The 27773-nt window shown below is 38.1% G+C and overlaps 1 protein-coding gene across 5 annotated transcripts in view; it reads left to right on the plus strand.

Moving 5' to 3' along the window:
• Positions 1-27773, plus strand: part of STAU2 (staufen double-stranded RNA binding protein 2) — a 177393-nt gene that overhangs the window by 115540 nt on the left and 34080 nt on the right. The window contains exon 14 of one of the 5 annotated variants that reach the window (XM_056333374.1): positions 676-18962. The exons of the other annotated variants lie outside the window; for them this stretch is intronic. Within the exon in view, the coding sequence (XP_056189349.1) occupies positions 676-738 (63 nt within the window). The 3' untranslated portion in view covers positions 739-18962. Of the gene's footprint in view, positions 1-675; positions 18963-27773 lie in introns of those variants that run through there. 5 annotated transcript variants of the gene reach the window in all.

Consider the following 27773-nt stretch of genomic DNA (forward strand, 5'->3'; position numbering starts at 1 on the left):
TCTGGCAGGAAAAAAAAATGCGTAAAGTCACATACATAAAGAATGTATCCTAGCATGTGTAGAAATAGGTAGAATTAAGTTTGCTTGGGCCATTATGTAGCTAGAATATCTTAATCTGGCTTCAATTTGAAGTTTAAAAAATGTTCATCATTGGTTTTAGTTAAGTCATTTTCCACAGGGTTCTTAAAAAAGGAAAGAAAAATGTTTTATTGTGTGATGGGGTACTGGTTGTGTTACTGAACCCACATCACTTGTGCAAAGATTTCATCTGAGCTGAGAGCAAAATAAAATAATCATCTAAAAGCCAAATGACAACCAGTGGGTAACAAAATAGATCCACATACTGGACACCATTCACAAATTTCTGCTTGTCCCCTTCCTAAATTTCAAAGGAACTCCACTTTCTGGGGAAGAGGGATGCTGTTGACTGGTTGTGTTTGATAAGGAAGGTGGCAGGACTGGATTGAAACTTTATTTGCCATCACCTGAATAAACAGAGAAAAATTAATCAGCAAATAAACAGAAAGCTCACCAAGTGTTTGTCAGGCACTGGAATTAATTAGTATTAATATATATATAATTATATATAAATAAATAAATAATTAACTGGAAAAAATTAAAGCTCTTAATGGACTAACTAGAACAAAAATCCCCTTTTCTTTCTTGTTCCTGTAGGATTGGTATGGTTTTGCTTGGTTATCTACAATTCCCCATACAGAACTGCTGTACCTTTCTTAAGCTGAATTATCTACATCTTAAAGTTTCAAATGAAATAAGTACAAGATAGCCATATGCTATAAAACTTAGGTTCTAGAAACTCTTCTTTAACATATGCAATCTGTTGCTTTTAAATCATCTCTTTTGTAGTGTGTGGTAATTGGGACGGACTAGTCACCTCAAAGCCTGTGTTTTCATGGGAGGCATGTTGATTTGTGTCAGCTATGAAGCCTGACATAGTTTGACCTCAGGATCCGTCCACTTCTGTGCTTATGAAGATATTTTTCCTCATGTTCATTCTAAAATATAGATTTGATAATTTCTAGGTTTTTAAATGGAAAACTGTCTGAATGAGACTCTGGAGTAGTTTGTGGGTGGGAAAGTGATGGAATCTGTTGGGTGAGAATGTCTAAGAAAAAACCTGTATACCAGATTTGTCACTATATTGTAGCAGAAGAACCATAGCTGACCATATATACCTTGATCAAAAAAAAGAAACAGAAATAATATATATAGAAAAAAAGAAAAGAAAAGAAAAGAAAAGAAAAGAAAAGAAAAGAAAAGAAAAGAAAAGAAAAGAAAAGAAAAAGAACAAGAGGTTCCCAATGGCATCTCCAGCACTATAGTCAACCTTTGAGATTGGGCTTGTCCTTTGTTATGTATCTCTCTACTCACATCCAGTGGGAGATTGTTACCCAGCAGATACCAGTGTGGTTACAATCCTACATAAATATATTATCTTGCTTTTTCAAATATGCCAAGACTTGACACAGCAGTTTTTCAAGTCACTTGGTCTTTTCCTATACTCTGTAGGGTGTTGTCATTCTTTAGATTGCTTTAGCTTGTGGTTTTAATGAGTTTAATTTTTTCCCCCACATACTTCATTTGAGCAGTTTCAGATTAAAATAAACATTTCATACTGTTACACTAATTAGAGTGTATTTCAAATGTGTGATTGACAAGGCATATCTCGTTTCATCATGAAGCGCTAGTGTGGAACCAGTTGCTGGGTCTATCCTTTTTCTTTTGGCAAACAGTAAAAAAGGGAGAAGTTCATAAAGTACCACTGCATTCTAGCCTGCCACATGTTTTGTGGGGTTTTACATTCAGGTATGCCAACCTCTTTAGTAGAAATTTAATGGGGTTTAGAATATTTTTTTCCTCAGTGATTTCTTTTCTATTTTCTGTTTCCCAGTGCCTGACCATAGTTAGAAATATCTCTTTCCTTATGGCCACTATTCTTTGGGTTTTTTTCAGTAGAATGTAGCTACAAGAAGCTTTTAGTTAAAGTGGTCACCACTTTCTAGTGGCTTTCTCAAGCAAACTTGAGTTTGTCCTTAACAGTAATGAATCCTGGTACTTTTTGCCTTACTGTGGCCTGGAGAAAATGTATTCTCAGGGCTTCTGATGGACTTTATGCATGGAGTGTGAAGCTGAGGAATGAATTGAATGTGTGCAATACAAAGTAGTAGAAAGGAAGTCCAGATAGTTATTCTGTTTGCGTCACTAAGACAATTCAAGGTATGAGGAGTGGGAGGCAAAAAAAGGGAAAATTCAAAGATAGAGGCTATATAAGCAAAAGCAGGTGGAATGGAGCAGAAAACTAAGAAAGTGCAGGTAAATGGGGCAGTAAATGTCTAAAGGCCACAGAAGTGGGATAAAGAGAGAAAGTCAGAGCTAAGTGGAAGTGGGTGCTCAAAAACCCCAGCAAAATGAATAAAGACATCTTCTCTCCTGCTTAGTCTGAAAGCCTTCGAGAGTTCTGCCTGCTTATCTTCTTAAATTATTGAACACTTAGCTGCTTGCTACCAATACAAATAAATATCTTTCAGCTTTAGTGAACTGGGTTATATGGACAGCTCTTTGAAGTCTTGAGCAAAGACATGCCAAGAACTTTTAGTTAGAAAATACAATGGTATCACAGCAAACTATTGGAGGAAATAGAGATTTCTATTTCCCATAAAGAGTCCTAGTCAATACCATAAAGTTGTTAGAGATGTACCTCACTCGGTACAAATTACTGGATTCCCTATAATGGTAGCTAACTTAAAATTTGATGGCCTGTGTCATACAAGATGTCCTGTGATGAAGTTTTGTTCTAAGAAGTGACACTTCTATTTCTGCTACATCTTGAACAAGCCAGTGCAAACTCAGCTTCCATGTTTGCATGTATAATTTGGAAACTTGTAATGTTACCGTCTTTAGTGGCTTTGTAATGATTGCTGTTTTTCTGAATGCTTCATCTCTAAGTGACTGTAGAGTTCTGCTTCAGGGGTATCATACCCCTATGGCTGTCATAACTGTGAAGAAAACCTTGGAAAAAACATCTTGGGTGCATTCTTAAAGCTTGCTGAACAGCAGCCAAATTGAAAGTATGAACATTCATTTTAAAATGAAATTAAATTCAGTCCTGGTGGTGAGGAAGAACAGATCTAGCCCATTTTGAGATTTTTGAATGCTTGCCATGGAGTACTCTGCCTGTACAACTGAATTTTTAACCCCCAGTAACTTGATGTTCATTGAGGGGTGACCAGTTTTCTACTTAAATTTCAGAAGACAGATCAAAGACCAGTGGATTTTCTTAAAGTCTCATTACTTCAATACTTTTTGATTATTTTGGATGTTTTAACTTATGTGTGGTTATTTGGAGCTGGCAATACTGCTCATTTGTTTATTATTGACTTCTGCTGTTTGCTTAACCCAACAGTCCCAATGAGATGTGCTGTTAAAGTGATGACAATGAATCTTTTATACTTATATTTTTAGTTCATGTTTTCTTAATCCCATCCATTATATTTGTGTTGTATATTAGACCATTGTTTTTAGAACTCTCCTACATGTTACAATGCATAAAATAGAATACTATTATTTTCTAGGACGGATAACAATTGTGTAATGTCGTATGTAATCTACCACTATTATCACTTTTATTCTCAAGTATAAAAATAGCTGGAATGAGAATAGGCAGGGGCGGAAATTATAGAAGTGGAAGAGCTACTGATGAGATAGACTTGATAAGAGATTCCAGCAGGGAGGGGCTGTACTGAAAGGAAGATGCCATGCTCAGCAGTTTCAGAAATCACTGATGGACAGCTTGACAGACAGCAGTGACAAGCGACCTGAAATATTGTATGAAGCAAACCATCACTGTTGACGGGCAAGCAGGCATTTCTGGGCAGGGTTAAGGGATTATAGTGATGCCCAGAGGTGAGCAGTTCCTGATGTCACTTGAATACAGCAAAGGTGGAAGTAGTTCTCTAGGGACAAAAGACCTCAGAGATGGGTGACAGGCTCGAGGGAGGGTGCTTGAAGCACTGAAACTCAAAGTTTAAGAAGAACTTTACCTTGTCACAGGAAATACATACTACATACAAAGGTCCACATCTCTGTATTTGTTACGGTCTGAGAATTGTTTGTAGAACATGCTCAGGAGGCAGCATCTAGGCAATTTATGCCAGCCAGTCACTGACTGACTTATCTGTAAGAAAAACAAGTGCCAAAAAAACTAATGGTGTAGTCAGTGAATGTGCAGAGGATGAGAATTTTTCCAATGCTGTAAGCAAAAAAGAGGATTGGGATTGGGGTTTTTTTTAGATACCTTTCCACATCAGAAAAAAAGTTTATTTACTGGACACTACATTAACTCCTTCTTAAAATTAATTGTTCTAAGGCAAAATTAGTATTTTCTAGATGTTCAAAAAACACAGTGGCTGTTTGTGTCCTGGTCATAGCCAAAAAAATAAGAAAATGTTAAGACTTTCTTTAAAAAAATATATGTATTCCTTTTTTTTTGGCTGGTGTTATGTGCTTCACTTGTCAGCTCATTTCTACTTGATTTACTGTAAATGCAGTTCTCATTCCTTTGTGGTGGTTTCTTGAGTAAAATAAGAAAACTTTAGTTTGACTCAGTAAAAATCTAGCAGTTTTCTCCAAGCTTGGTGATTCCATCACTGTCCCTTCAGCATCAGGATTCCTACCTGATCTTGTAAAAACAACTCATGTAACTGGGTCTCCTTCTCCTGCCCGTGTGATCTGGCTGGCTGCTGCCTCCTCCTTGACAAGTCTGTAACCTTCAGGGTGGGTATGGCATGGCCACAGCTGAGTGCCTGGTGTTCCAAAAGAGGTGGTCCACATGGAACAGAAATATAAACTGCTTTTGATATATAGCTTGCTCTTCTCTTGTTATGTCGGGAAAGTTGCACCTCTAAGGCTGACGCTGTAGTCAGGAGTCATCCCATCAGGTTTTAGTTAGGCTCACCAGGTTGTTGTCTGCTGTTTGGTACTTCTTCGCTGTCTGTTGTGCTCCCCACGACTGTGTGTGGAAGTGATGGTACATTCTCTCTGTATTCTTCACCTTCTGTTTTGCATTATCTCAGTCTGGCTGTACGTGACAGGACATTTGCTTTTCCCTGGCAGCTGCTGAAGTTTTCCTTGATGAGCCTGAGATCAAACGTTTGTATTTGTTCAGGATGTGTAATCTTTCATTTTCAAAAAGTGAGTTACTAATTAACTGCCAAATGGGAACAGAATGTAAACCAAGGCATGGCCATCTCCCTGCCAGACCTTTTCAGTGCTCTCATTCAGGGCTTCCTGAGTAGCTTCCCGATGTGACTGCCTCTTGCTGAAGATGCAGAATAGGATTTTTCAGTGCTCTGTGTATGCATGTTTGTTTACACAGTAATGTCAGCAGGGTATGAAATGCTACTGTTGCAGTCTCTGAGTGTTTTACATGCTTGGCATGTAAATGATGACAAACAGACCACATAAGTTTTGGGGACTGCTTCCTCCTCTGATGGAAAAAGAAGGTGGTGAAATATCCTTGTGACAACTATCAGTGAGGTTTCACAAGACTGGTGATGTTCAGAATGGCTGAGGTGTGAAGGGACCTCTGGAGATCATCTGGTCTAACTCCCCTGCTCAAGCACGGCCACCTAAAACAGGCTGCCCAGGTCTATGTCCAGGCAGCTTTGGAATATTCTCAAGGTGGGAGACTCTGCCTTGGTTGTTCCTTCCAATTGACTTCATCTCCAATCCTGGCTGCTTCCTAAACCACTGAGCTGACAGAAACTAACTCAACTCGAGTTGAACTGATCCACTGGAGCTTAGATGAGTACCAGAGCTGAAACAAGTGAGATATCAGGACTGCCCAGCCAAGAGAAAAGGAGGGGGAGCCATCCTCTTCCACAGCAGCAAGCGGGTAGATCAGCTTACCCACCTTGTAAAATGTCACTTGAAGAGGATGAGGCAAAAATTAACTGTACAGAAAAGTGGTTTTCTTGTAGAAATGTTTGCCTTGTTTAGTACCCTTAAACCTGTTCACTGTATAGTAGCGTGATCTGGCATAAAGAACAGGGATGCACACAGGAGGGAGGAAAAGCAAAACCATAGCAGCCCTGACCTAGAGGAGTTTAGCTGTTTTGGGGCTGCACCTATAGTAGCTATTTGCATTAAAATGCCTTAGCAGGCTTTCAGTGTGATGTAGCATGTGGAAGTGAAAAGAAAGGCATTAAGAACATGCAATGAGCCAGCCTTCCATGGACCACAGGCCAGCTGTTTGCTATCCCTACTTTGCAATCTGTTTCTGTTTTGTTTTGTTTTGCTGTTACTTTAGGCTCAGCTGGCTGATGGTGAAATGTAAAAATCTTGAATTTTCACGCTGCTGTAGCTGTTAGGGAAAGGAAGCTTAAAAGGGAAAGGTATTAGAGAAGTTTGGAAGAGCTAAAAGTGTCAGTTTTCTGCCTTGTCACACTGCAGCAGGAAATTCAGCCCACTTGCAGCATCAAGAAATCTAACAGCTTTTCCCTGGCAGGAGAAAACAGAGGGAAGACAACAGAGGTAGGTTCTTCTCCTACTCAACAGTTAAAAATGGATAGACACACACCTACCAGACAAAAGATGGTGACAGAAATGGAGGCAAAATGAAGTGGAAAGAGACTTCTTTGGTAGCTTGTCTTGCAGTTCAGGTTGACAAAGATCTGGATTTTCCTCCCGACCCCTGATGAGCAGTATTTTCATTTTAATAGCTATGTTCATTTTAAGTTCTAGGACTGGTAAAGCCTTTCAAACCTTATGAATTAAAATTAACACTCAGTCAAAACCCAGCTGCCTATTTTGTAGGCACTTCCATTTTAGACAAAGGAAGTTATTAGCAACCCTTACAACTTTTTTGCCCACCCTGTACTTGCCAGAGTTATTCTGTGGCATTTTCCACACACTAATCAAGTAATGCTATGTCTGTTTGTTGATACGTGTTTAACCACTTGTCATTCAATGAAGTTGCTTAACATACTAATTATATAATTGTAATTTCAAAATACATTTCCTTAACCATTCTACAAGACAAAATAATGATTTGCACATGTTGCATCTGAAGAACTGTGCTTTTGCCAGAATTGCATTTGCCACCTAATTTTTCCACTTCTCCTGAAATAATAGCACATGGCTGGCACTGTGCATTCGTCTAGTACAAATGAAGTTTCATAGGTTTTTGTTTGCATAATCATCATACAACCCCTGGTGCAAGTAGATACTACTGATGATGAGTTATTTTACCTACAAGCTCAGCAGTCCACACACTCACACAAGATGCAGAAGATGGAGATTTTATTATATGCCTATCCCTGCAGGAGCATGACTCCTCCGTAGGAGCCCTCCTCATGCCACAGGGCAGCACAGCTGGGTAGCCACAGGAACACAGAGTGATAACCACAGAGCAGACATCTTTGACTCACTAAACAGTGTGCTCAGTAGAAACTAAATTTGACATCCTTCATCCCTTCATTTCAAGGATTCATTTCACGAAGCCAGGATCTCATAATAAACGTTCTGACAATGGACTTAAAGGGAAATGAAGGAGGTTGGGTTTTACAAGTAATTACAGGGGAATAACTGAGCTTATGTCCTATGGAATACAGTGGGATACCAAAAATGAGTGCTCCTCTCTGTCACCTCTTTAGTTTCATCAAATTGGTACAATTTTCTTCTGAGTATCTGCTCATTTAAACTTTTCCTTCTTCTTTTTGAGATAGGTCTACACAACTTAACCAGACCTGCTGGTGGGCTAGTCTGAGCACTTCTGTAAACTTGGACTGTCTTCTGGCACCCCATTCCCACAGCAAGCTCCTGTCATCTGTTGTGTCTACATAACTTATGCACTCATCTGTATATAGTTTGGCCCATGGCTTTAGTGCTGAAGCACTTTTCTCAGTCTGTTGTAGGCAAACTCATGTCTGTTCTGGGCAGAGGTAGGATTATTGGAGGAACAAAGGAATAGTTTTGTCAAGTACTGGGAAGATTTATAAAAGTAGTCATGCATGCATGTTCAGTGCAAATTGTGGCAAGCTCCTGTACAATTTGAAGTTCGGTTCTAAAGTTACTTTCTTAGCTATGCTACCTGTAACATGGATCAATACATTAAAGGTCTGGATCTCTCCTTAGCATCAGGATATTGTGGAAGTATGTGTAGGACCACTAAGCTTAAATTCACTTCCTAGGCATCCATGGTACAACGACATCCTGCTTTCTTCCTTGGATGTTTTTTTTTAAATACCCCATCAAGAAAGAGATGAAGACTTACCCTAGCTTGATCACTAATGGTTTATCTGAAAAAATTATTTCACTTTCCTTTTTTACATGATTGCCATTGATGCCCTGATGGAAAGTGTCAGGCATCTCCAAAGGAAAAGGTGCTTATGTTCTTTCCTATAACTCATTTAACATAGCTTCCAAGTCCCTCTCTTGTCTCCCAAACTCACTTCACATACAGATTTTTGTAGTTACACTGCGTTTCTCAGATCATCAAGTCAGAACATCGTACTGTTTGAGACAGGAAGGAGTCCCCAACTAACCTTCTCTTCAAAGCTTCAAATGTGCAATATCCTCACTTGGTACAGGAGTTCCTGTGTCCCCAGAAGCTCCGTATGTACTTGTGGCCTCCATTTTGTAGCCCTTGCAGACTGACTGTGTTCCAATACTAATGCTTCATTCCAGTAAGATCCTTCACATATGCTAAATGTAAGAGTCCTTCCAAGTAAATCACTCTCTCAAGAATACAGAAATCGAGATAATAAACACTGAATTGGAGGTATCAAGCAAAACAAAACCAGTGAATTCTTAAGTTAAACTTTAATTTTTATATGCATTTCTTCATATTCATTCTTTCTCTTTCCCATCATTAGAGAGACTGTGAGACCTAGTTTTCCACAGATCCTTACGGCTGTACAAATAATTGATTTTACAGTCCAAAATCTCTTCTATCATCCTTCATCCCCTCAAAAAAACAGTTCAGATTCGTCCAAAATAAAGACAAAAATGCTTTTAGCCAAAAAAAATAATTCATTTTGTACTTGGCCATTTGTGGTGGAACTAGGAAAATGGCTGAGATTCACAAAACTGGTGGGAAAGATGATGAATTATTTTACCTACAAGCTCAGCAGTCCACACACTCACAGAAGATGCAGAAGATGGAGATTTTATTATATGCCTATCCCCGCAGGAGCATGACTCCTCCGTAGGAACCCTCCTCATGCCACGGGGCAGCACAGCTGGGTAGCCACAGGAACACAGAGTGATAACCACAGAGCAGTCATCTTCTTTGACTCACTAAACAGTGTGCTCAGTAGAGCTGCATGAGCAGAAGAGTTTGAGGGAATTCTTGTTTTGTAATACCCCATAAGATGGGCAGTTAGGGTGCTGTTCTGAAAAGGGAAAAGAAGGGTTTGGATCCTCTTGGGAGTCAAAGAGCCTCAAGCTATGATTTTTCATAGTCCAGTATCAACCACCAAAGTGAATCGTGCCCTTTGGGTTTTGCTACAAATGGCCAAAGCTAAGCAAACTATACCAGATGACTTCAACGTTTCTAAATTTATTTGCAGTTGAAATTGCAGAATACCTGTCACAAGTCTGGGAGCAGATTTAACCAAAACAAAACTGCTTTTTCAAATGTGTATATATTTTTCAGGAAGAATATGCTTACCTTGCTCTACAGCCAAACCCATCCCTGCCACCGGCACATACCCAGCTGGTGGCGGCATTGTTCAAACCTCCCAGCCTTGTGCTCCTCATGGCTGGAAGTTGCCACATGGACCCCAAGCAGAGACTGCTAGGTCAGGCTGCAAAGGCAATTTAAGGTAGTAAAACACGTTCAGCTGGAGTCACCGTGTTCCCTGGCTGTACCCACAAGGTCGTCATCTTCCTCCCTTTTGTAAATCTTCTAAGCATAACCTGCAGACAAAATGAGAGCTTCCCTTCCTCAGCATTCACCTATTCAGCTTTACATTTGCTACAGATTTTTTAAAACCTGGTTCTATGCCATGGATTCATAAAGGACTTTGGTTTATACCTCTGCCCCTGCTGAATCTCTTCTATTGGCAACTTGTTAGAGAAGTGCCAAAGGCTCAGTTCTTTGTGCACTGATAGCAGTGGGGCTCTGAGCAGTCCCTGTAGCTGTCATGCCTCAGCGATTTACATAAAAATCGCACCTTTTGCTGATACTGGCTACGAGGCTTATCCCCGTAACAAAAAGATTTTAGCTAGTTTGTGAGATCATAGAAAGCCATTTTATGTTTAGCCATTACTTCAAAACATCAGGCTGTTTAGCGAGTCCGTCCTATTTCAGACTATGCCCTAAATATTTCATGCTCTAACATTGTTTTGAATAATTGGGGTAATTTTTTCTAGCTCAGCATGCTGTATGAAATTATGAATTGAGGAGATTTTTATGTTTTCATATTTGATTCAGTACCCCATTGTCACTTATGCAAAATGGTACAATAATACACTGTCAGTCATTTAGGGGACAGCTGGGTGTACATGAAGCTTTGTTCATGTGAGTAGGGCTTCCTAGGGTGCCTCAGTTCATCAAGGCAGATGATACCGCAGGACCTGGGGCTTGATTCTGGAGTGTGCCAGAAAACAGGATCATTTTTCAAATTGAATAAAAAATAAACAGGGATCAGCAGGTAGAACTTTTTTTGTCGTCATGTAGTGAGGAAAATAATAGAAAAGAAAAAAATTGGAAAGGAATGTTTGCTATAATTTGCTAAGCTGAAAAATAGTTAATCAAGAGGACATGGGTTTGAGAGGGACTTAAGGAAATTAAAAGGAGGCATCAGATATTGACTTGACCCCAAAAATGCTTAAAGCCCCATTTGCCCTTACAGAACAAAAGTGTTAGCACAGAAGTCTGACATGCTGGTAAATATGTAATTTAGACATGTCAAACTACTTTGAGAAAAATTGCAAAAAGCTGAGAATTTTTTGGCCCTCATTTAAATAAACTGGATCTTGTGGAGTTTTTTGGAACTCTCCTGATAAGTGATGCTTAAAAGCCTTTTGATCAAATACCCTTTCTCAGGCAATTACATGTTCTTAATTTAGAGGCCAATTCAAAAGATTGCTTGTTACCTTCATTTAGCAAAGGTTCAACCGTTGCAGTTTTCTGATCCTTTTAAAAAAGGCAAACAGGGAGAGTTTACACAATAAAAGTTCTTTTTTATTCTCAAATTAATTATTTTGAAATATCTTACAGATTACATCAGTTTCTTACTTGCATTCATGTTGCAAGATGGCGACTATTGTATGTTGCTAGTGATGCATTAAATTAGTTGTTTACATTATAAAATCTAAACATATTAGAATCCTTTGTGTTTGTCTTCAAAGATTCCTATTATAATAAAGCTTTCTGAAACAAGTAAGGTTGTCTTTTTTGTTTAGTTTATGCATCAGTGGAGAACCTAAAGATCTGTAGCCTCTAGCCATCCCTGTCTGTGTTTAGTAGAGTGTAAGGAAATTGTGTTTGGGAAGATATATATTTTCATTTAAAAGAGAAAGTTATACTTTTAAATGAAACATTTTGCATTTGGAAAAGGTAACACCTAAGACAAATGTAGGCCACAATTGATCCTTTTTTTTCAAAGACTCTGTTTTACTGTGACTTTTAATTGGAGTAAAAGAAGTATGTATAAGGTACTGAAAATCAAAATTTTGGCTGTATCTCTCCTATTTCTGATGGCTTTGTGTCACTCTTCAGGTCAAAGTGTTTCTGAGAGTTAAGTAATGCAAGAACAACATTCAGTAAAGAACAGTATTTGGGATTTTAAAGAAATTGCAATTTGGACTCTCAGTTTTGCTTTTTAACAAATGTTTTAGAGATAATGAAAAGTGAAAAATAAAAGCAAAAGCTGCCTGCTTTACTACAGGTGGAGCTGCTCTGTGAAAATAACTTTCACTGCTGAGGGAAATTCATGAATACACTTTTAGCAGCAAAGGATCTTCTTGAAGAGTCTGCTGAGCAGCATGGCAATGAATATCCACACTTTCCCCTCAACACACTCCTTTTAAGTGCAATGTGTGTTAGTTCTTCAGCTAGAGAAATGACTGCTTTGATACACTTTATAGGTCATACTGCATCTGCCTTTTGAATCTGTGTTTTAATATGTTTAGATATACGTCTTCCTATCTTAACAGTGTTGGCAAGTCATAAGAAATGAGTAGGAATTTATTTACTGTCAAAAATCAAAATAACTTGCATTAAGCCAATGACCAAATAAAATTGTCACAGTTATACTTTCTATCAATGAATGTCACTGAAAGGAAGAGCGTCAGGCTAAGTGTTAACTTCAGAAGCAGATTATTTCTTGTGTACAAAATGCGCCTTTTAGGATAACAAGCCAAAAGTACTTTGTATCTAAATAGCCTCTAGGACATAAAGCAATATAACAAATGCTGAGTTATATTAAGTCTTGGGAAACGTGACAAAATAAGCAGTGGAATGAAGAGAACAGTACTGAAACCATTTGGAAAAATGGGAAGTGTAGAATTCTATGAAATTATGAAATATCTTAAGGAACATCTTGTTTCTGATCATGACTAAACAGTGAGGAAAGTGATAAGGAGTAAACTAGCTATTTTCAATAAATCTTCAACTTTAGACAAAAAAAGCTAAGTGATTAAAAGGTACTGAAGACTGTTTTGATTGAAGAAAAAAAGTGCAGGATTAAAAAAATATATATACTTATTTGCTTGAAGGACTTTTAAAATGAACATTATTGTTTATTAAAAGCATAAGAAGGTATGAAACAGTCTGATGTAACAGCTCACCAGAAGTTGTTTCAAAGGCTATCACTTGCTGAGGTGCTTAGACAAGATGTGTTCCATCAGCAGCCTAAGGACAGTGCCATGTGTAACAGGATAGTAGCGCTCATGATGTCTGAACAGTTTTAGTGAAGTTAAAGGTTAATCGTGAAGCTTCAAAAATAATATGGACTGTGATCCAAAGTACAAATTAAAGCCTCGAGAGAAAAATTAAATGCTAACTTTCAAATATACCCTCTTATTCTGGACTTCTGATTTGAGATTCCTTAAACTACAGTATTCAGAAACAAAGAACACCTACAGCTTTTAAGTGGATGGATGCTTTGCCTTTTGCAGGAGCATTATCCATTTAGTTTATAATGATACCAGATGAGTATCCACACCATTAGTTCATTGAGAAATTCTGAACAAAATGTCTTGGTCCTGTAAACATTTTCATACTCATGTAGGTCTACGTATGAGTCATCCCATTAGATTACTTGATGATCAGTCTGTAGAAATGTACAAACAGTCAGAAATGCAAGTTCAACTGATGTGAATGGAGGTTTATCTGAGGAGAAATACCAAAGGTAGCTACATTGCCTGGGTTTAATATCCCATCTTTGTTTTGGCTGGTGTCTTGTCTAAGTGAACATGCAAAACATGTAACAGAGTAAAACATGGCATCTCTGAACACAGTCATACTAAGAACTGATTTTCCTACAGTTAGTTTTAGATGTCCAAACTGCATGAAAGCTGCAGTTCCCATCCATATCACAATTTCTATAGTAGAATAAATAATTTGTATTTTGAATTCCCTTTTGATATTTCTTTTACAAGTTATTGTAGCTGGTACATACATGCCCCTTTCTTCCTGCTGGCCAAAATTGAGTGAAGGGGAAAATTTTGTTCACGGGTTCAGAAAAAAAGGTGAAGGGAACTACTGAAAAGTAGACTCATTGTTGGAGGCACAGGAATTCCTGGCCCTTGTCCTGAGAACAAGTACGTGTACTGGGTTGTATCTTGAAGAGCCACAGTGTCTAATAGGTTTCCTTTGGGGTACTTCTCTCCTAGATCTCCTTTCTAAAACCTTGTTCCAAATCACAAATCATTTCACAGCTGTGAGAGCAGCAGCCCAGGGTATCAAAGACTGGTATTTGACTGATGGTTTGAGTGTGGTTTTGACAGGGGTGGTCTTTATCAGGTGGAACAAGACTCTAGGACGTATGTTATGTATTTCTGCATTCCCGATAAAAGGTAAGCAAGTCAAGTTGCCAGCTAAGAGTGGTATAACTAGGTGACATGCTTTCGTTTCTATTATACAAAGTCAGAAAAGTCTTTTCAGGTCTTGAAATGGACAGTGTGAGTGCGCTGTTGTAGTGCATTGGCACTGGAAACTTGCTAAAGACGATGTTACAGGCTTTGCATTGAAGTTTCCATTCTGTTCCTTGTCTGGAAGAAGAAAGAAAAGGCTCAATATCACTCATCCTATTGTAGTCTGAAATAAATTATGTGCCTTGCTTCTTGTCTGATCTTCCTCTACCTTTTACAAGATCTTGGTTTTGTCTTTGTTACTTTTGAGACAGTTCCCTGCAAATCTCCCTCATTGTAGATACTGCAGGTCCACTGTTAGGTTTCTCACACTTTCTGTCATAAGCAGAGTAACTTAAGTTTCTTTAGTTTTTAAATACAGGGAAGATTTTACATACTCATTCTTCTAACTCTTTTTCAGAATCATCTAATATCTCAATGTGTGTTTTAAACTTTGAAGCTTAGAGCTAAGCGTGGTCAAGTTCTAGAATATCAGTGCTATCTCTACTGGTAGTAACACTTTCCTTTTTCTTCCTATCAGACTGTGTGTCTAAGGGTTTGCTGTTGTAGCCTTTGTATTACTTTTGCTAGTGTACTTTGTTCCATTTTTAAATTTTGTCCTTTTTTTTCTGGAATAAATGAGCTGCATCTGAAGGAGATGGAACTTGCATCATTGCAGATTACAAGTTGCAAGTTCCGTTTTTACAGTGGTTACATGTCAACATTAGGGGGTTGCTCCAAAATAACTGCTTTTTTCATCAGTTCTTGCTCTTTGTTGGGGAGAAAGCAGAGAATGCAGCAAGAATGTGTTATCTGTGTTGAAAGTAGGTCTTTACAGATAGAAAACAAGATTCAATTTCCCCTAAATTTCATTCTTTCATGCGTTGCATTCCTTGAGTACTGGGAGTAAAGTTCAAAATGTTAATATGCTGGTATGATTAAGATGCTTTTGATGAATGTGGTCTTTATGAGGGTGGACTCCTGTTCAGAATCAATCAATCAGTGCCCAGTGAGTTTTGTAAGTAAATGTCATTAAAGGTTGCATTTGTGGAGGATGTACTTGTGTTCTCTAAATAATCACCTGGTATATTCTCTGTAATATCCTTACATAGTGTCAAAAATTACAGAGAAAATAATTCTTAAAAAATGCAAGTCTTCTGTCTACAAATGCACAGGAAGCAGCATACATCTGAGCAGTCCTGTGTAAATCAATTGATTAATCCAGTCTTATGTCAAAATACTTATACGATGTTGAATAAAATAAAATTAAGGCTGTGAGCAGAAACAAAATTCTTACAGATTATCTCAGAACAAGGAAACTATATTGACATGCTGTCTGTACAACATAGGAAGTAATGTATATATTTTATACTCATCCTTACAGAAATTACAAAAAATTATATGTCAAATTACAAAGCACTTATGCAAGTAGTTTAATTCACAAGGATTACATGTATGTAAAGTCACTCAGCTACACAGCATTTTCAAGACTTGGCCCAGACTATCTGGATCTATCAACATACTTAAACCAACTTGACACTATGATATAGCCTGTATAAATTAATAAACTCTGTATACATCAGATACACAATCAAATTATATTTCATATTTGAATTATATTTAAAATATTTTCTTTTAATATAAACTTCTTCAGTACGATGTTTTTTCTGCTGAAATCTGAGATGATCTCTTTAATTGTGTAGTGTTGTGTTTCAGTAATTCAAGTAATGGTGCAGGTGGTACATGCAGTTTACTGATGTTAGAGATAGTATTTAAACAACTCCATGCTCAGAGGTAGTATATCAAAAGTTTTTAAATTGAGGGTGACAGGAACTGGTGCTGCACTTTCATGTTATCCAGCAATGTGGAAGAATTTTGACATACAGCTGGAATGATCAAACTGCATCAGTTTTACTGTCTAACTTCATTTGACATGAATTTCAAAGGTATTTGGAAATTATTAGATTGTATGCTACATTTGGAGAGTTTACCTTCCTTAGGGAACTTTTTTATGAAGTCTGATACAAGGGGGGGGGGGGGGGGTATGATCTCAAAACATTGCATAAAGCGGATATATTTTTTGGTAAGTCTCCTTTTATGTTTCATTTGCGAGTCATGCAGAAGCTCTAGTTTCTACAGGAGGTGTTACTATAAAAGTGAAGCATGCATGCTGCTACTAACCTGCCCACAATATTTTACAAACGTACTTCTTCTAATGATACAGGAAGAGACTGGCCTGAAAATACAAAAGATTACTTCAGCTCATCAGTATTTCGTGTACATATAATAGGTAAAATTAGAAAACAAAGGTAACAGCAGGAAGCCCAGAGTAGTTCAGTGATACAAAGTTACTTCTAGTTCACATCATAAATCATATAATTTGTGCAAGGTTAGTAAATGTAGGATATTTACTGGTTTGTTGCTTTTTGACAGAAAAGCCAAGAAAAAATTCTCTAAATCTTTTTGTTCTGTTGCTTAATACTGACGTGGCTCAAAGAACATCACTGTAAGAACAGAGTTAAACAGTTTTTTATAGGGTAAAAACTATATGTAACTTAAAATTTTCTGCTAATGCTTGTATTTCTTCAGGATTCTGACAGCTGTGATGCATAGGACAACTGACTTTTGTAGTTACATATATGTACAAGTCATACAAAAGAAATGAGGATTTCAAAACATAACAAAAATAATCTATATTATAAACACAACAAAAAAATGCTATAAAAACTCATGAGTGAAAGTTAGTTATAAAAAAAACCCAAAAAACTTTTTGAAAATGCCTTCCTGGGTTTTTAATTTAAACTTCTTGGTTTTTATTTAGTTAATATGAAACTTTTACCTACATTTTTATTTACAGTAAGATCTTTTACGTCAATGGTGCCTTTTTGTGTCCAAGTACCAAGTGATTACTGAACAGTGATTCACAAAAGGTACCTCAGTATAATAGAATTTCATAGTTATCTGACAAAAAAGCGGATGATCATTTGGTGTTGGCCATGCTTATCTGCAGCAATAACAAAGGATTAAATGCTTCCTCGCTCCTGTGTAACAGTTCTCATACTTTCCCTGCTAGCTCACATAGGCAAGAGATATGTTTGTACTTGGTTCAGTAGAGACTGTAGGAGGGAGTTGGTTATTAAGAAATCAATGTATGTCCCATACAAGAAAAAACAGTGTCCTGTGTGATAGTGATTTCTGTTAAACAGAAGCTTATGGGGGGAAGGATTATGGTGTGTGATTGAGACACCTGTTGAGAAAATAGGCAACTATTGACAAGTCTGATTCATGACTGAGTGACTGCTCTGCTAGTCTTCACATGATCCCCACCGAGAGTGAGCCTCGACCGCCTGCTAAACAAGGGCTGTTTGAAGTTTCTTTTTAACATTTCCAAGACGTTAATTCAGCAGGACATCTCCACTGGGGTTCTCGATGTCACCAAATCAGCAGCTGTTGAAATCCATTCACTTCAGCATGAAATGTTTGCATAAGTTTTTTTCTTTTTTTCTTTTATTTGTGACAACAGCAAAGTAAATAAAACCCTAAAAATCCTGCACTACTCAACTCGTATATGTGTGAGAACAGCTTCTGGTTGCAATTGTAGCTGCTACGGCAAAATGTTTATTTGTAGACCACAATGGCAATCGGAGTAGTTTATTATGATACACAAAAAATACTGATTTTAATAGACATTTCTGTGACATTTTTCCAGTGTAAACATTAGTTAATTTTTGTGCCAGCTGTCAAACTTGTCTGAAAAGTGTTTTGAAATGGAATTGTCTTTGTTTTCAAATTTCAAAAAATCTTAAAAGTCTAAAAGCAAATGCTTCCTATTTTTTCCAGTTAGTAAATGAAACGCTGTTTCTTGGGTAGGAAAACATTTCTATCTGACTCACATTTCCCTGGGAAAACAGCTTGTATCATAGAATTAGTTTAGTTTGAAGGGGAAACAGAACAAGGCAAGACATATAAACATATTACAAAGCTTACTTTGATATTTAAATGCTTTTTTTTTCTTTTCCTGGCCATCTGAAAAAAGGTGTGGTGAATGTAGTCAATTGTAAATAGAAACTCTGTATTTTCAGTCAGCTTCATTGTTAAACCCGAGAACTGCTGACCACATATGAAGACTCCTGGTTTGAGCCATCCCTCCTCTGTTTATTAAATCTGTTAAGACTTAAGTGTATTTTTACAAGTTCATTAATGTATTCCATTCTCTCTGATGTATTTTTTCCCACTATTATCAGATTTCATTACAGGGGAGGAATTATCAGATCAACCCATTATACAGCTGAGCAGCGTTAAGTCTGATTGGAATTTGGGCTTCCCTTCATTTACAGGGGGAATATTGTGTAAATCAGACTCTCGGGTTTCAGTGGGAGGCACAGGGCTGCACAGCATCCATTTGTCAAGTTGATTGCACCTCAGCAAGGTTGCATTAGCTTGTCTTTGAACAGAAGTGAAATCCTATGCGAAGCTCCCCTTTCTGTCATTTACACTAACATCCATCCTCTTAAACCACGGCCTCAGAGAAAAAACAAAGTGATGGCACAATATAATCAGTCACTCAGGTTGTCTGTCATATGTTTTCTTAAGGAAATGACTTTTAAGTTAGTGGAGCAGAAAATTGAAGAAAATTAGCAGAAGGCTGTTGTAGAAGCAGAAGGAATTTTTAAAAATTACAGATGTACGTAGAGAAGCATGGCTGTGTATAGCAAATAGAAATGCAGTTGATTCTGGTTTTTAGTTTAGTGTTAATATAATGCCAGCGTACCCAATATGCAATAATGCAATGTATAATGAAACTTTATGCATAAACTTGAATTAGGCTGTAAACGCACAATAAAAAGCTGGTATGCACATTTTCAGCTTTTATATCAGTGACTGTGTTTTATGATGCTGAATACTCAAGTAATTTGCACTCTTTTCCATGCGTCAGGAAAGCTGCCTACGTATCTCAGAAATGTTAAGCTGCAAAGGCCATTGTAAACAGCTTTGTGAGGAGGCTTGTAAGTTTTTTGAAAATCAGGAAACTGATTTTTTACATCTGATGTAAAATGGCAGCAGTAAATAGCATTAATTGTTTAAACCAATGCACAATGAAACTTGTACAGTCGCAACAGTTGCTACAGGGTTAATGCTGTAAATGAAGAGGAGATAAAGATGTACATTTTGCACAAAGTAAAAAGCACATTTTAATATACTTCTTTTTCTCCCTTCTTCCTAAACTCTTACCCACTCTGGAAGTAGTTCGTTAATTACAGGTACTTTGGTTTAACTTCAAACAGTAAGAGAATTAGTTTTGTGTTGTGTATCTTAAGGAAACATTTCTCAGTGTGGTGTTTTTTTAAAGGAGGGTTGTGCATGGCTATTTTAAAGTTAGAGCAAAATAGCACATTCCTAGTTTAAAATAAAACCTGTGAGCTCTTGCAACAAACTGGTGTGAATTTTGAATTTATTTAGTTATTTTGGAATAGATACGCCTCCTAAGGGCTTTCCAGACATGCAGTAAGTGATGTTACTAGCATCTGTCAAATGTACTTCTTTCTTTTCTTTCTTTTCTCCCTTTTCATTCTGCCCAAGGGAAAATTGCACGTGGTCTTTATTTGTTTATATGATGCAGGTACAGTAGTCTAAATCTTACAGTGAAGTAAGAGAAATATTACTCATCTTGGGTGAGAAACCTCTTTTCTTATATTCCTTTTTCCCCATTTTTTTCTGCTAGAAATAGAGGCACAAAACCTCACAAGACAAGTCAGGTTATTAAATTGATGCATTTTAACATGCCTTGGAAACTTTGGATGGACTATGGTATGACAATATGAAATTCTGATACTGATTTATACCAATGTGCTAGTACATTGTCACTTGGAAAGAGAAAGGAAATGTGTAGAAAAAAGGTTACTCTTTAAATACTATACAAAATGTATTTTTGTAATTTTCATGCACAACTGTAGTTTGCAGCTAGTGTAATTTTTTAGTTAGTATTAGATTTTTTATGTGTCCCTTGAAGAAAACTTTAATCGGCTTCACAATGTTGAATACATTTAAATTTTAATACCTTTACTCAACAGAGACACTATATATATATATACACATACACTAAAGTCAGTCAGATATGTAAAGGTCTGCAGGGTCAGAGCATAAGTGAATGCATCTCTCTCCTCAAAAATAAATCTTAAAAGATTTCAGAAAGAAATTATTTTTAAATACAGCATGTGAAATTATACAAAAAAAGTTACAGATTACAGAAATATCAAGTACACTGCTCATGGAATTCACATTTCATTAAGATATATATTACTTGAGGTTGTGATACGAAGATGATAATGGCTACATTTTGTGCTTCTTTTCCCTTTTATAACCTAATGTTAACATTTAGGAATTCGGAAACTTGAGAGCCCTAGTAGATCAATCTTGATTAGTTTATTTTTCTTTGTAAAGATTTTGATAGCCTGGTAATGCTTTTGTTTGAAAGAGTATTCTTTACTTCCTCTTGTGGGGGATGAAATATTGTTACACCCAGCTCTTCCTCTGAAATGGCGAAAAACAATTTAGGTAACTGAATCTTTGATGAGGAGACCTTAGATTGAAGTGTCTGGTGTTTAATTGCCCTTTTACTCATAATTCTTCTACATTTAACCTCAGAGGTGATTTTAAAAGTTACATCTTAATTGCATAGCCTCATTCAATCATTAGTACTTTGCCTTGCGGCAATTTATTACAACTTTATTTCCCTGAACTATCAATGAAGATGATGCTGAATTTTATATTAGCCAAATGTCCTTTTGAGATTAATGTGGTAATATAGATTTTATGCATGCTTTTCCTGCTTTAATATTTGTGTTATGGTTTGGGGTTATAGGTATAGCACAACCGCTGAAGTAGTTTAGAGAATGCTGCATGTATTGCCTCAAGAACTGATGCTGGAGATTTATTTGAAAATGTGCATCTGCAAGAGGAAATAATAGAAGGGCATTCTCTGATGTGCTTCTCTAGCTATTTTTACAGCTTACTCACACAGCGTTTTTCCCCTTTGAAGATAATAGTTGGAGTCCCGTTGTGAGGAAAGCACTGTAATCAGATGGGCTAGGAGAAGGGGATATGGGCACAAGGGTGCTGGGCCACAAATGCCACCATTAACACTGGGCAAGTCACTCTGTAAATTGTACTTCACTTTCACAGTGGTCTTTTGGAGGTTCCTACATTCTTAAAATTTTTAAGGGTTCCAGCTGCTAAGGCTATGGAATACCAAAACCCCCTTGTGTCAGTGCAGGATCAAGGTAGAATTCATCATGAGCATGTTTTCTGTTATGTTCTCTAATTTATTTGGAGAGATGTTTAAATATGGCAGGTAGAAAGCACTGACACCCCTAATGCTATCTATGTAACTGCCATAATTTAAAAAGTCACAGCCCTTCCATACCGTTCCTATCCAAATTCTCAGATTAGAACTGGCAGCTAGTGGCACCTACTATATAAGCATTTCTGCTTGCACAAAGCTCAGGGAGATTTCAATGGATGAAGCTAGTGTGACGAATACCTCCAGCCAGGTGTGCTGACCCCAGTGCCAAAAACATTGTCCTGCCTTTCCCCCACTCCTGGCTTCTCATTCCTGACCCTCTACCACACTTTTCTTTGAGCTATTGCAGCTGCTTATCCTGCAAGTATTGTGGGAGATGCAGCTGGGAGAGGACAGCACTGCTTCCTTCACTCACACCGCTGGCACTAGTGTTGGTTTGACTGCAGACTCTGGAGCCAGCTGATTTGGGTATGTAGGCAAACCAGAAGGGTCTCCACAGCTTTCCAAAAATGTGAATTTGAGGCATGCATGTTTGGGTGAAGTACCATGGAATTTGGTGAATGTTACATCCTTCCTTTAAGGAACAGGTAAGCTCATGCTAGCAGCAGTTCAAACAATAGCAGCCTCCACCCTAATCTCAGGCATATTTCACCTCCTGAAACAAAAGCATATGTAGGGACACTCAGGCATTTGAATGTGGTCGAAGAAGGGTACGACTGGATATTAAATTAATCTTTATGGAGATTCCGTATCTGGAAGAGGACAAAAGCAAAAGAAACTAAAACAGAGAAAGCAGGAGAAAAAGTGTAGCAAAAGCCTCAAAGGAAGACAAGAAAGTGAAAGTAAGAATGAAAGAATTAGATATTTAGATATCTAGAAAGAATAGATAAAATTAAGAAAGAAAGAATCGGTCCCACAAAGGTCTGCATGCTGGCTGAAAAGCCTTCAGGAAGGGATGGCAGAAATTTGGTTTTGGTTGTTGTGTATCTCCTGCATTCAAGAAAACAGGAGTGAAGTTGGGGGCGTGTGGCTTTGGAGGTGTTTTTTTAACTAGATATGCCTAAAAGATGCTTGACTTCATAATTTTCTCCTCCTAATAGAAACAACCCTCAGGGCCTCAAACTTTGGCTAATCATTTAGGTCAAAAGGGTAATAATAATGTAGAAGACCATGAATTAGAAGTGTACCCTGGGGAAAGCTTGACCCAATGCAGAAGTAGAAAATAACCATACAAAACTCTGTAACGGGATCCTCTGAAGCTGAATGGGAAAATGAGGGCTCGTACAAATATGCTCACCATCTAATATGAAACATAACTCCAGAAGTATGTATTTTTATTCCCTGTTACAAGAGTGAAACCACAGTGGAGTTACTGTAACACTGAGGCTGAACTAATCCCATCACAGGATCAGATCTTGGTAATAAATAGTTCCAGGTGCGATCCAAGGATTAGGAATGTTTAGATTTGTTTCAACTGAAAGGTGTGGAGTCTTTTCCAATCTTTCCATTGACGAGGGAGGGTTGTGTGAGGTGTGTAACTCCCTTCTCTTAAAAGAGAGACCTGCTTGTTGCATATCCCTTTTTACTGGTATATCTATCTCAAATACTTGACCAAGTAAGCTGGTATCATTCTGCTTATGTTACAGATAGGGAGGTGAAGGATGAGGATGCTCAGTGCCTTGCTAAAAATCAGCCACCATGCCAGTGGCAAACCTGGAAGTATAAATGCTGGTGCTGTGCTCTGCTTCGTGGGTTCTACTGCTTTCCAGGGCATCCTTACAGTTTGCCACTTTCTTTATCATGGAACTTTGGGTCTACTCTTCTGAATACGCCCATCTTGTGAGTGGCGCTAGTCAGAAATGGAATGAGCATATATTTAGAGATTGTGCCATACTGAACATACATATAGGACCATGCTAAGGTTGGTAGGCAGTCTCATAGCCAGGCATCTATCTTTTTCAGTCTTCAGTTTTACAGTTTCATGGACTATGCCTAATCAAGTGCTTAAAGCTCTATGAAATAGGCTATACTTGTATATTTGGTTGCTAGCCTCAGTTCCCAGTTCCTTTCCACAGACTGTGGCTGTATTGGCAGCAGATAGATGACATAGCAGCAGACAGTTATCTCAGACACATAACTCAGATAAGTTTGTAGCTGAAAAAGGAGCTGTGCAGAGCTGGCTCCAAGGACGCACTAAGCATTTATTTCTATTTATGTACCATAGTCCCGGTTCACCATTTATACAACGGTATCAGAGCAACAGGTAGGTGGTGACTTCCACTCATAACCCAGAGTTTTCCATGTGTGCATCTCCCTTATGGGCAGGAACAAAACAGTTTGTGGCCTGCAGCATTTGCCTTTTCTGCCTAATCCATGTGTCCAGAGAGATCAGAATGGAAAGGGAAAGCATGGTGAAAGAGAAGGAGTCTGGAGAAGACTGCTCCTCTGCACCTACACTACACTTACAGGAAGAACGCAAGCGGGTGCTGTAGATCTGTGCAAAGAAAATAATCACCAGTAGGCACCAACTACAGAGCCTCAGACTATGCTTTCCTTCAGTCTGTGCTGCTGAGCAGAGGCTCTGAGCCAGGGACAAAGTGTTCTGGGGCACGTCCTCTGTAATACTTCTAGATTTCTTGAATAATTCACAAAGCTTTTGGACCTCTTTTCCCCAAACACACAGAAAGCCAGTTGCACTGTAGAAGACAGTTTGAGCAACTCCAAAAGGAAAGCTGCTACTTCTTCAGCCTTTATATAGGCATTTTATATCAGGTTTTATTATTCCCTATTTTCAGGGGATGATGAAGCTGACCACTTGTTTTTTGCAGAGTTAATACACTGTAGTGATGTACTTTTTGTCTCTTTATTGGGGCTTTATTGCCTTACTTACATTGTAACAGCAATAGTGATGTTTTGCATATAGTCATATTGCCTTTGATTTGGAACAATACCAAGAAACTGGAGTGCTTCATGATTTAATTATTTGTGTTCTTAGCAAGAATAATTAAAGGATCATGCCAAAATATTATCAGAGTACAAAAATTTAGCATGCCAAAGGCGAAGCTATTTAAGTGGCACAGCAATGATTTATTTGCTGATGAAGATTCACATTTAGAAACTCTCTCTTCACTGTTCACTGTTGGTAGTTAGAAGTGTAGAAAGTGTAGTTATCAAAAAACATTAGGAGGAAGAGAGAATAGATTTGCAAGTGACCTGTGATTGTAGATGCTTTGGTTTAAAAGAACAATCATCAGAGAAACTGATTTTTCAGAACCAAGCAAATATAACCAAGCCACGGGCAGGTATTCGAAAGTCAACCAGCACTGACTCAGCTATTCATGCTAATCCTCTTCTAAATTTTCACCATAAAGTTTCTGGGCTCTCGTTACTCATCTGGAACACCGCTTTAATCCGTAAGTATTAGCTTGTTTCAGAAGTGTTGCAGGTGAATAGGAAAAACTGGTGATTAAGTTGTTCTGAATAATTAAGCAATCTAAGACATTGTAAAATTACTGTAGTCCATGTATGTCTTATGAAATAGATCCTTTATTTACCATTAGATCTTTTTAAGCCACAAACATCTACCTGCTTATTTTTTCATAAGTATTTTCTCTATAAAATTAATTAATTAATTCCTAAACAATAGATTTAACTGTCCCCAGTACTATGCAGTTTTGCATGGTGCATATACCTTGACCTACAAAATTAATCCACAGCTTTTCTTGACGAATTCTTGTATGCTTACAAACACTGGTCTGTTGCAGGAGAGACTTAAAAGGATTTATCTGTAGGTGCTTGAGGGAACAATCATTTTACTATGATACTCAGATCTGCATATCACATTTAACATTTGAAATACATCGGTAGCACTAAGGCAGTTTGGATGTCTCAGCATCTGACTGGTCCTGGAAAGAATATCGGTGGTATCCCGCAAAGTGCTGATCTTCAACATTTTTAGTGCTTTGCAGAATTGATTTCTCAGTCCCAAGGCAATTGTCCATATCATGCAAGTGCTGCATACTATTATAGTCAGAAGCCTCTGTTTGAGAGTTATCCAAGAAAGAATACCAGTATTTTGTTTCCAAGTTCTTTTTGTGAAATATTTGGCTCCAATGCCTAGGTAATATTCATAAAGCTCTTTGAAAGTCTCTCTTTAGAAAAAGATGTATTTCTTCTATGGGCATAGTTCATTTTTAAACCAAATCTAGCTAAAAATTGCCACATAAGCTGTTTTTTCAACAGAGGGCCAATAGCCATATTTTTGTCTTCACACAGAAGGAATACATTTATGTATTTTAAAAGTATGCATTTGAGTAGTCCTATAAAATAAGCAACATAAAGGTGCCATATTGAATTAATTAAGATTTCTCTCTCGTGTGTAATCCCAAGTATCTAGATACTTATCATTTTATTGGCAGAGGGAGCAAGTACATGGCTTGGCATATCAGCTGGGCTATGAGTATCTGAACATTAACACACTTCCAAGCTCATGTTTTGGTTTGGGTTTCTGCCTTCAGCATTGGTTAAGAAGTCCCCACTGATGATGCTATCTCCAGACCATATTTAGCAGACAGATTTTTCCCATCCCATTATCACCCCTCCAAAGCCAGGAGATGGGAGTGTTCTCTGGTTCCTGGTCCCCTTGGCCATTCAATGCTCATCTTTCTTGCTGCTCTTTGTCCACTAGAGCATAACCACAGGCAAAATGAGACAGCACATCTGCTGGGCTGTGGAGGAGCCAGGCCCTAGAGAACCATGATTCCCATGGCTATTGCAGAAGGGCTCAAAGAAAACTAAAGGCAAAGGACAGGTCACTGGTTTGGTTGTCTTCTTTGATATAAATAATTATCAAGAAACAATATTTTTCACTTCATAACCAGAATCAGTACCATTTTTGTTTGACATAGTGACGTCTTATGTTGTTAAAAAGAGCCCTTGATGGCTACTAGGGATTAGTAGGGGAAAATATTTCACTTGTAGGTCACCTGCATGAATCTGGCTGGGGACATGGGTGATTGACAGCTGTTCAAATGTGATGTCTGTAGGAGGCCCCCGTGAAGGAAGCTGCGAGTTTTGATCTGGGTAGGCAAGTGTCAGCACTACAGACCCACACTGCCATAATCAGCAGTCTCTGCCCTCAGTGCCATGCTGGCTGCTGGAGGGGGGACCACGTGGAAACCCAGCCTCAGGGTGGCAGGTGAGGATGCTGGTGGGACATGGGGGCTTTCTGCTGCCAGTGCTGTGCTTGTACAGGGAAGCAGAATAAATTCTGCATCCCATGCAAGCTCTCTCCTGGAGTAAGGTTATGCAACTGAAGCAGGAGCCTGTCCCAAACCACTTTGTACAGGCTATTCTTTTTAAGCGCATTACTGTGTGGTGTAGCCCATGAGAAAGCAGACGCCAAAGAAAGGATTTAATGCACTTCACTATTTCTGTCCCAGATTGTTTCCCGCAAACCTGCATTTCACCAGTCTTTTCTCTTACCACTTCAGCTCCTTGCTACATTTTCCCATGCAAGCTATTTTTCCCTTGTAAATGATGTGAAGCAAATACCTAATGTTATCTTTACTGCTGACGCAAGAAAATTAGAGGAGGTATATTACAGTTCTGTTCAGTATTCTTTCCAGAGAAAACTGCTGGTTAGGTCAATTTACTTGGCACTGTACACTGCTTTAATCTTAACTTGAGGCCCGCTGTAGATATACAGCAGCTGGGTCTAATGTCTTCATGCATGGTTGCAAGCAAGCCAGTTAATTTCTGTTTGTTGAGAGGTAGGAATCGAGCAATTTTTTCTCTGTTGAATGAAAACATTGTGGGGCTGGTAACAGGTGAATAAGCAATACTGGGTAATAAAACAACCTGGAATTACTGCCTGAACTTTGAAGGGCTGGATTCCACAACAGAGAAGTTACAGTTTCATCCCATTTATAATGGCAGTACTTTAGCCGCAAATCTTGGATTAGAAGAATTAAAAAGAAAAACTGGCTTGACAGACCTTGTTCGGGAGAAAACATGTCACCAGTGAAGAAGCGCTTAGCTTCAAGTCTACTTGCAGTGCTGCAAGCTGCTAACTGGGGTGGTGAGTGTATCGCTAGACCTATATGCAGACTAAAAAAGCTAAACAAGTTGTTCCCCCTGTCACACTGAGGTCTGCTCAGGCTCTCGACGACCTCTCAGGTTGTATCCATCAAGCTTGCTGTATGTCCATGGAGGTAGCACTGGCTATGCAGAGTGTTACCCATGTAACGGATGGCCCCAGTTCCTGCCACATTGTGTGTAGTCCTCGAAGACTGGGATTAAATTCACTGGATCTTTTGACTTTAAACAGGTCTTTAGAGTTATAACCAGTCAAAAAGTTAACTACTTAAAAATA

The sequence above is a fragment of the Falco biarmicus genome, chromosome 3, assembly GCF_023638135.1.
Source record: "Falco biarmicus isolate bFalBia1 chromosome 3, bFalBia1.pri, whole genome shotgun sequence".
In the NCBI taxonomy this organism is placed as follows: domain Eukaryota; kingdom Metazoa; phylum Chordata; class Aves; order Falconiformes; family Falconidae; genus Falco; species Falco biarmicus.